At 43.1% G+C, this 9842-nt stretch overlaps 2 protein-coding genes across 2 annotated transcripts; one reads left to right on the forward strand and one right to left on the reverse strand.

Moving 5' to 3' along the window:
• Positions 1-3182: 3182 nt before the first annotated feature.
• Positions 3183-6007, forward strand: LOC125314943 (aspartyl protease family protein At5g10770-like). Its single transcript, XM_048278409.1, has 6 exons — positions 3183-3281; positions 3475-3553; positions 3700-3822; positions 4557-4694; positions 5001-5441; positions 5529-6007. The coding sequence occupies exons 1-6, from the start codon at positions 3183-3185 to the stop codon at positions 6005-6007; spliced, it is 1359 nt and encodes a 452-aa protein (XP_048134366.1).
• A 1043-nt stretch (positions 6008-7050) lies between these two features.
• LOC115738873 (desmethyl-deoxy-podophyllotoxin synthase-like) lies at positions 7051-9340 on the reverse strand. The gene is made up of 2 exons (XM_030671652.2): positions 8406-9340; positions 7051-7688 (listed from the first exon to the last, which is right to left on the reverse strand). Exons 1-2 carry the CDS (start codon positions 9333-9335, stop codon positions 7053-7055), a joined length of 1566 nt encoding a protein of 521 aa, XP_030527512.2. The 5' UTR covers positions 9336-9340; the 3' UTR covers positions 7051-7052.
• Between the last annotated feature and the right edge of the window lie 502 nt (positions 9341-9842).

Here is a 9842-nt window from a genome sequence, read left to right on the forward strand (position 1 = left end):
AGAGTTCCGGAGTTAGTAAAAACTGGGAAATATCTAGGGATACCTTCTGATTGGAGAGGTTAAAAAAAACAAACACAAATGTTTCCCTGGATTACGGCGAGAGTAAATAAGAAGCCGGAAGGGTGGAAGAAAAAACTTATGTCGAAAGCAGGAAAGGAAGTCCCCATAAAATCAGTACTTCAAGCAATACCATAGTACGCTATGTTAGTTTCAAAATACCAGCATCCATATGTCAAGCTATCGAGCAGAAAATTGCAACATTCTGGTGGAAAAACACTGAAAAACAGACTGGTTTGCACTGGAGAAAATGGGAAACTTTGAAGTGCAAAAAGGATGCAGGAGGCCTCAGGTTTAGAGATTTAATGACCTTCAACAAGGCCCTGCTGGGGAAACAAGCTTGGAGGATCTCACAATCTCCGGTGTCTTTGTGGGGTCAGGTGCTAAAAGGGTTATATTTTCCAAGAGAAGACTTACAGCATTCTAGAAAAGGAAGTAGACCGTCATGGGATGGCAAAGCTTCTTAATGGGGAGAGATGCCATATATCCATCGGTTAAAGTTGGAAATGGGGAAAAGATCAAAGTTAGAGAGGAAAGATGGTTGCGAAGGGGACTGATTGGGGGACTAGCAAATAGAAACGAGCCTAAATGGGTAGCTGATTTGATACTAAAGGAGGAGTCACGATGGAACGAGCAGCTTTTTGACCCAGAGACCATCAACGAAATTACTGCTATTCCTTTGGGGACGCAGGAATCGGAAGATCCATTGGTGTAGCTACACTCAAAATCTGGAAGTTTCACTGTGAAAAACGCTTATAACAGAAATGGACAGGAATGAGCCAAACAAATCTCATAACAGGCTTCGTCATCCTACCAAACACCTAAGCCGCTGCAGACAAAGATCTGGCTCTCCCATTTATCACCCGAAATCAAATTTGTCCTAGGGGGCGCCTGTCAGAATGCTCTAGCTGCAAAGGGAAACTTATACAAAAAGGCAAATCTTACCTCACCCCATTCGAAGCATCTGCAATCAACGGCCCGAGTCAGTAGAGCATATCTTCCTCCTTTGCCCATGGACGAGGTCGATATGAACAGGTCCAGCCCTGTAAATAGACGTGTCACCTCACGGTTAGCAGATTTTTACGCACAACTCAGTCAATTTCGAGCTTTTAGCAATTGCTCTTCGTCAAATATGGAAAGCAAGAAATCACTTCCTTCCGAGCGATTAAGCCTAAACCAGAGCAAGCAGTATCAGAGGCCCTTGCGATGCTGGGAAATTTGGCTCGACGGCTCCTGCCAAAGAAGAAGAACTCAGTTGATGAAAGTTTTCGCCTTCAACGATGGGGGCCACCAGCACAGGGTGGTTTCCTGAAAATAAAATGTCGACGGAGCTTACCTGGAAGGAACCTATGAAGGTGCAGTGGCTGGAGTCTACGGAATAACTCCGGCAGACTGATTGATGGCATTTCCCCGGCCGATCAATGCGGCTTTGGCGGCACAGACAGAGGCGATTGCACTGTGGAAGCTTCTTTGTTCTGAAGCGGTTGAACAGTTTCCGCGGGCTTTTATCTAGTAATGAAATTCGGTTTTTTCTGACCCAATAAGAATCTGCCACTCACCATTGGCCCTTAGCTTCAATACTGATCTAGGGTCAAGGAAAATTTCAAAATAAAGGTATGAAATATCCTTTTTTTTTTTTTTTTTTGGGATAAGAGCTTAGATTGCCTTCTTTATTTTAAAGAAGTGTTTGAAAAACTCTGATGAAGGGCATTTTCATCATTTTAAAGGTTTGAATTTCCTTTTTTTTCAAATAGAGGCTTTTTTTTTTTATCGGATCAAATAAGGACTTGAATTGCATTCTTTGCTTCAAAAAAAGGGTTTTGTTTTAGAAAAGGGTTTGAAGTGCCTTGACCAAGGTTATTTTCTTTTTCTTTTCAATTTTTTCATTTTTTTTTATTTTTGTCTTTTTCTTTGCCCTTCCTTCTCGCCGGTGGCCTATCTCAAGAGACGACTGGCCATCGACGAGGGTTGGACAAGATGAGGTCGGCGAGGGTTGCCCTCGCCACGCCCGAGCAAGGCCCTCGCCAATGGCCGATCGGCTACCCGACAAGAAGGGGAAAAAAAGGAAAAAAAAGGAAAAAAAAAGCAAATGACGAAAATAATTTTGGTCGGGTCCTTTGAAACAATTATGGCACTTCAAGTTCTTATTTGAAACAAGCTCCACTTTAGACACTTATTTGAAAAAACAAGAACACTTCAAGCCTTTATTTGAAATTTTCCAGGGTTAATAATAAAGCAAAGTGCAAGTAGTCATTTGGGATGGACAATTTGACCTTATCGATTGATCCTTCTTCTTCTTTTTCACCTGGGAAGATCAAGTTGAATCGACGGGTGTGGTTAATATAGTTAAATTCGTATTTTGTTATTCAAGTTAATTCGCAATCTCATAGGATGTTGGATTATGAGTGTCCGGTGTACAAATAATTTTGCGGTTATCTTCCATTCCTATTGAAGCTTCCTTGTTCTCCCTTTTTCAAGAAAAGACATATTGTAGATCTTTCTTTCACTATTCGTTTCCATGGAAGCTTATTTCTCATGCAAAATCTCTTGTAAGATCCCGGTTTATATGAACCTAACTCACATGAATTGTCAAATCAGGTGGGTACCATCACGATATGATGTCGGGGCCATGCATGCAATAATTACTCATTTTCACGCTCGTAACAACAAAAGGAGATGGCTGAGAAGGACCTAACTTCTCGGAATTCATTCGGATTAAACAAAGGGAATCCTTGATAGGATGAAGCCGACACATACATCTCATAATCAAAGAACTAATAACTCATACGTAGATGTGACAAAACGGGTCTATAATCCATATTTGACTCATATTTCATGGTGGTGGGCCATAAATGGGTCCCTTAAGTTTTAAAAGTCAGTCATAAATGGGATAGCTAAGAAAGCTATAAAAAAAAATTAGCAATATATATACATATGTTTAAAAATACAAAAGAAATAATTTTCTTTAAACTGAATTTTAATATTGAAGTGTTTTAACAATATAAATCTTGTATGAGTCACTAGATTTGTATAGCATGAAAATGGGTCGGACCATATTCAATCCGACCCAAGCCCAACCTGATCCATCCATTTGATACCTATATTCATATGATTTTGATGTGGATATGGAGATCGACGAGTTGGTGTTGTTGGATGAGCAATTGGATTTACAGGGTATGAATGTGAGTTCTTCCAAAAGGGCTGCTCTACCAAAAGAAAATGAGGTGAGCGTCTATTTTCATTAGGTTATCACTTGTACTAAAGCACCTTACTATATCATTCATCCTCGAGCAGAGTTAGCGCAGGAAATGGGTTCTGTTTTACGAAACTAAAGAAGATTCTTGAAGGGATGATCTTTTCATGTCTCGATAAAACTTGTGGTTTCGGCATTCCTTTGATTAAAAATGTTCTTGGCAGAATGTGGATATGCTTAATCATGATTTTGCAGAATCCGAATGGTCATTAGTCTTCGTTCTGACGCTGGGAGTGATGGATAGTTAACGAAATCTTGATGATAGGCATGTCCTTGTGTAAGCCGCAAAAACGGCACCTCAAGATCATTATGACTAGAATCTGAAAACGCAATAATGGTTCTTACACCTTGTTCTCTTTCTCTATGGTTCTTTGATCCTGTTCTGTTAGCACGACAGGAACTAGCTTGCTTGTCCTCTGATGTTCAGCCTCTTCACTTATTCTTGAGGTCATCAAGCATGCCTCTAGCAACCCAACCTGCCATACACTTGTATAGGAAAATGTCATTCGACTGTATGCAGAGGTTGCCGGGTTTTTATCAGGTTAATGGCCTGCATTACGATTCGTACCTGTTTATTTACTTTATAAAAGGCGGTCAGTCTCCTTGCTCACCAGTGTAGGTTTCCAGACATATGGAGGTAGGATTTGGCTGAGAGTTTCAAGCTCACGTTTAACCACAAGCTTTTTCATATCATGTTGTTGATCTTCCGATCAAAGGATAGTAAAAGAATCACTCGTCTTTGGAAAATCAGTTTCGATGCCTACTTTGCAATTCTTCTCATTTTAATTCCGGGTGAACGTGCATGGCTCGGTGCCTTGTATTGGCCGTCAGGTATCTACAGCTTACGAAGGAGACCAAATGCAACAGTCTCGTTCTTTCTTTTTGACAACAAAGTAAAAACCCATCTGAAGAATCCAACTACATTCACGGCTTAATTTAGATAAGTCCAATACCAGTGACAATGCCAGGTATATGTGCGCTCTTCTCTTTTGACACGCGGGAAGTGCGAGACTTAACTATATTGTTTTGCTCCGTCAATCGATGAATCAAAGCAAGCACGCGAGAAACGGGTTAATCACTAATTAGGATCATGAATTGTAAGAGTTGGCAATGTGATTCACGTTGCAAAGCACAGAAAACTGAAAATATAAGCTTTATATGCGAAAGGGCAGATCGTAAGAGAATTACACTATCGCAATACGTCCATGTCAAAGATGGCTGCTTCATCTTTGCGCAACTTCGCCAGGGCTAGTTTCTCTCCTCAGTCTTGTGATCTCTTCGGATGAGGGTTATACACAGAGAGTGCAATACAAGTCTGAGAACCACCACATCATCCAACTCAGCTCGCTATTGCCTTCTGCTTCTTGCACACCTTCATCAACTGGTACTAACAAAACTCTCTCTCTCTCTCTCTCCATGTAGATGTAGCGTGTTATCCCGTCTCGACAATGAGTCAGTTTCTCAATTACCAAGTGACCTCAGATTGGTTGTCGTCAATCCATGTCAGAATCCATCAATCCTAGCTAAGGACTAATGATGTTCAAAATAGTAACCTTGTGTGAGGAAATTAATGAAAAGAAAAGCTAACTGGTGGATGTTTTTGGAAAGAACAGGTCCCTAGGGAAAATCCACACTAAAGAATTCTGCATCAGATAGCTCAACAGACTCGCATAGCGACATCATGATGCAGGTGGTATCCGGGAATCATCGCTAGAAGTAGTGCATAAGCACGGTCCATGCTCTCCACACACTAGAACCAAGCCAAACACTCTCAACCACACGAAAACCCTGGTCTGGGACCAATCAAGGGTCGATTCGATTCAATCTAAGATCTCAACGAGCAGCAGCAACAACACCAACAAAGGACCCGGCTTAGGAAGCTCAAAGGCCACTGTCCCGGCCAAGCTTGGCATCCCATTTGACTCACTTGAGTACATTGTGACCGTTGGCCTTGGCTCGACACGGTCGAAGCTCACTCTCATCTTCAACACCAGCAGTGATCTCACTTGGACTCAGTGTGAACCATGCTCATTCTGCTACCCTCAATCCGAGCCGATCTTCAGCCCGTCTCACTCCTCATCTTACGCTAATACACCGTGTACCTCGCCCATGTGCAGGAGTTCCGGATCAGGTATATATCATTCAAGTACGCATGTTCTCTCTTTTTTTTCTATAGGATTGTGCCTGGAAAGATGATGATTTTATTCAATGCAAGCAGGTATTTTGACAAGCTGCTCCCACTCAAGATGCAGTTACCAAGCAACGTATGGAGACCTATCGTATTCGTACGGGAACCTCGCGACTGATACATTGATGTTGATGTCCACAGATGTAGTAAGGAACTTTCAGTTCGGTTGCGGCAGAGTGAATTATGGCTCCTTTGGCGGAACGGCCAGCCTGCTTGGCCTCACCAGGGACGGCTTGTCGATCGTTAGACAAACTGCGAGCAAGTACGGCCGATATTTCTCCTATTGCTTGCCCTCTTCTTCCAGCTCGAAGGGGTATCTAACATTTGGGAAGACTAGGGAGACGCCTAAGCCATTAACCTTCACACCGATTGCCGCAATTCAAGAAAGCTCAATGTTCCGTGGCATAAACATAGTGGAAATCGCGGTCGCAAGGACTAAATTGCAAATCCCGTCGGCAATCTTCTCGAAGGCGGAGGCCCTCATTGACTCTGGGACCGTCGTCACGTGACTGCCCCCAACGTCATGCAATGCCATGAGTAGGGCTTTCCGGAACGAGATGGTGCGCTGTAAGAGGGCAAAGAGTTTTGAAATTCTCGACACTTGCTATGATCTCCGCAATACAAAATCGGTTTTTGTCCCAAAGATTCACCTTCAGTGGAGGCGCATTCATGGACTTGGATCCCGGCGGCATTTCGTACGCCATAAGCGATTCGCAGGTCTGCCTCACGTTCGCACCGAACTAAGACGACACCGGCATCGTCATCTATGGAAACGTGTAGCAACGACGTTCGAGGCGATCTATGATGTTGCCAGAGGACGACTAGGATTTGCCCCTAATGGTTGTCCATAAACTAAACTATGGAGCGACAAAAATAACACCCAAAAATAAAGATGTCAGCCTCATCATGTCACATTTTGGATCCTATGGAAGTCAAGAAATAAGTCGAGAGTCTGTTTTGTGATGTTTTCTTTATGTTGGATTGCGGCTGTCCAGGATAGAAGCAATTATGTGGTTATCTTCTTTGGCCGTCAAGTGTCAACAGCTTACGAAGGAGACCAAATGCAACAATCTCATTCTTTCTCTGTCAACAAAGTCAAACCCCATCGCAAGAATGGAGATACATACATGGCTTAACTTTGATAAGCCCAATGCAGTTTCTCTTCCCACGTGCAGGAAGTGCACGACTAAAGAACGCTGTTTTGCTCTATGAATCAAAGCAAGCACACGTGAAAATAATTGCTCATTTTCACGGTCGGAACAACGACTAGAAAATGCTAAAAGCCGCGTCTTCCCCGAATTCGGTTTGGGTTTAAACAAATGGAATACCCGATAGGATGAAGCTAACACCATGCATCTGATAATCAAAGAAAGGATAGATCATATGAAGTAACAAGAAAGTTTAGAGTATATGGAGTTCACAGAGTTGTTTTTGAACACATGGGCTTGTTTATTGGATAAGGAACTGCAATATCTGACAAGAGACAGATATAAAGACACCAACATTATTAAGATTCCCCAACCTAGTACTCCCCCGGATACACGCCTTTGATAACTACTTATCATGATCTCCATCGTACGAGAACGGGACACGGGGCTCAGCAACCACGATCAAGGGATTCTTCCTCCTGGAAGTGACCCCAAAAGTCTCAGACATGTCCAGGTCTTGTGCCTTAATCCCGTCAGCCAGGGACCAGTCGAAGTGGTACAGGAGCTGAGCCAGGGGAAGCTCGATGTTCGCAAGCCCGAAATTGATTCCGGGACACATCCTCCTCCCACCGCCAAAGGGTATGTACTCAAAGCTCAACCCTCTGAAATCGACCGACGAGTTCAGGAACCTCTCAGGCACAAATGACTCCGGGTCTGTCCAGAACTCAGGGTCCCTCCCCACTGCATATGCGTTGATCACAATCTTGGTCTTCTTGGGGATCTCGTAGCCATTGATCACGCACGCCTCGCGCGACTCTCGGGTCAGGAGCGGGGCCGGCGGGTGCATCCTCAGGGTCTCCTTGACCACGAGCTTCAGGTACTCGAGGCCCTGGATGTCCTGCTCGCGGACCTGGGTCTTGCCCTGCAGGATGGATCGGACCTCGGCCTGCGCCTTCTCCATCACTCGGGGGTTCCTCAGCATCTCCGAGAAGGCCCAATCTATGGTCGTCGAGGATGGGTCTGTCCCAGCAGCAAATATTTCCTACCCACAAAGGAACAAAAGGAGCAGATTGATTTTAAATTTCAGAACGATGTCCTTAAAAGTACATGAAAGATTAAGTGAAATTTTGGACAACACTAAGCTTATAGAGACTGTAATTCTCTGAGCAAAACTATATATGGAGACCGCTTGGAATCTCACGGAAACTGTCATACAAACTCTTGATTTGGAAATAGTACAGGAATAACAAGGGGATAACTCTTTGATCCACCATGTGATATGTTCTTGTGATACATCTTGAGAATATTAGGGTTTCATGGATGCGATTATCTCATATATATATATATATATATATATATATATATATATATTGTTATCATGAAAACGTCTTACATGTTCCATTTTGCTGTTGAAATTCTTGTACGCCGACTCTATACTAATTAGTAAGGGCTCTTCTTGGTAATTAAAATAGGCAATTCAATGACTCGAATGGAACATTTCGTAACGAGGGCAAAGTCCTTCTCATAACGCCTAGAAGAATTGCTAACTAGCTCCATGGCCCCTCCCCATCACGTTCATATATAAAAACAGAAGTAGAAAATCTACAGTACATACATAGTCTATGTATATTTAAAAGCTGGGGCAGTAAGAAAGCTCATTACCAAGTAAGATAGAAGTCCAGACCCAAAAAAAAAAGAAGAGAAAGTAAGATAGAAGCAAAGTATATATTTAGTGAATTTAACATGAAATGAGCCTTACCATGACAATATTTTTTATGACATGTGGCTTGATGAAGTAGTTCATTTCACTACTCTTCTGGAGATTCAAGAGCACATCCACCAGATCTTCTCTTGCATTCTCGTCCTCCTCGTCGTTCCCACCGTTCCCCTTCAATTTCTCCTTGTGTTCTTCAATGATGTGGTTGAGAATCAAATCAATCTTCTTGTGCAATCTCTCCCAAGCCGGTTTCATCCTCGACAGATAACGCAAGAACCAGATCGAAGGGAAGAGATCTGGAAGCTCGAACCCGCCACCAAGCATCGTCACTTCCTTGAGGAAAGAAAGGAACTCGTCTCTATATTTGCATCTCTCGCCAAACGCTGCCCTAGAGGTGATGTCATTAATCAGGTGCAGTACCATCTTGCTCGCGTTCACAGGCTTCCCTTGAGATGACTGTATCGTTTTCATCATGTTCCAGCACTCTTGCTCTCTTATGGATCGGAAGGAGAGGACCTTCTTCATGCTCAGGAGCTCCACCACGCAAATCTTGCGCATCTGCCTCCAATACTCGCCGTAGGGCGAGAACACGAGCTTCGAGTTCTCATAGGACATGACCTCATGGGCCGAGATCTCAGGCCTCTGGGCAAAGGTGAGCTCGTTCTTGCCGAGGATCTCCTTGACCATGTCCGCCGACGAGATGACGATGGTCAGGATCTCCCCCAGCTGGAGGCGCATGATTGGCCCATGCCTTCTGGCCAAGTCCCGGAGCGAGTGGTGAGGGAGGGACCCCATCATCTGGTGAAGGTTCCCCAGAAGAGGGAGCATCTTCGGCCCCGGCGGCAATTTCGAAGGAGAGTCTTTCTTGGCACCATTGGATTTTTTCCATTGCTTTAGAATGACGAAGAGGAAGAGGAGGGAAGCGAAGAGGGCAGAAGCAGAAGGCAACTGGATGGCCATTGAAGAGAACATTGTCATTGCTGTGGAGGAAGATAGTATGTTCACAGGCAAGGTTTTAGTGTGGTATAAGCTCTTATTGTGCTCTGACTTATATAGATAATGGATGTTAATAAACTAATCATGCTTTTTACACTTATGTTTGACATTTTAGGTTAAGATGCATTAATTAATGGAACGGTCTATATCTATCTATATATAAGAATATATATATATATATATATTCTTTAGCTTACTAAAACCGGCAGCTAAGAATTGCATATGTCCAATTCTTCTTGTAGACGCATGAATTAAAGCTTCATCTTGGAATTCCAGTATGAACAAATAGAGAATGGATAATTAAATTCGCATGCCACAACAAAACTTCCGTGCGTTTTCCGAGTTCAATCAATAACGCCATTTATTTAATTCAATTATGGCATGTTAAGATTCATAAATTTCTCTTTTCCTCTTTTAAAATTATAGTGTGGTTCGGATGGGACGAAGATCCGACATGTTGCTCGGACAACATGCGAAAAAGTT

Source organism: Rhodamnia argentea, chromosome 1, assembly GCF_020921035.1.
Source record: "Rhodamnia argentea isolate NSW1041297 chromosome 1, ASM2092103v1, whole genome shotgun sequence".
NCBI classification, from domain to species: Eukaryota; Viridiplantae; Streptophyta; class Magnoliopsida; order Myrtales; family Myrtaceae; genus Rhodamnia; species Rhodamnia argentea.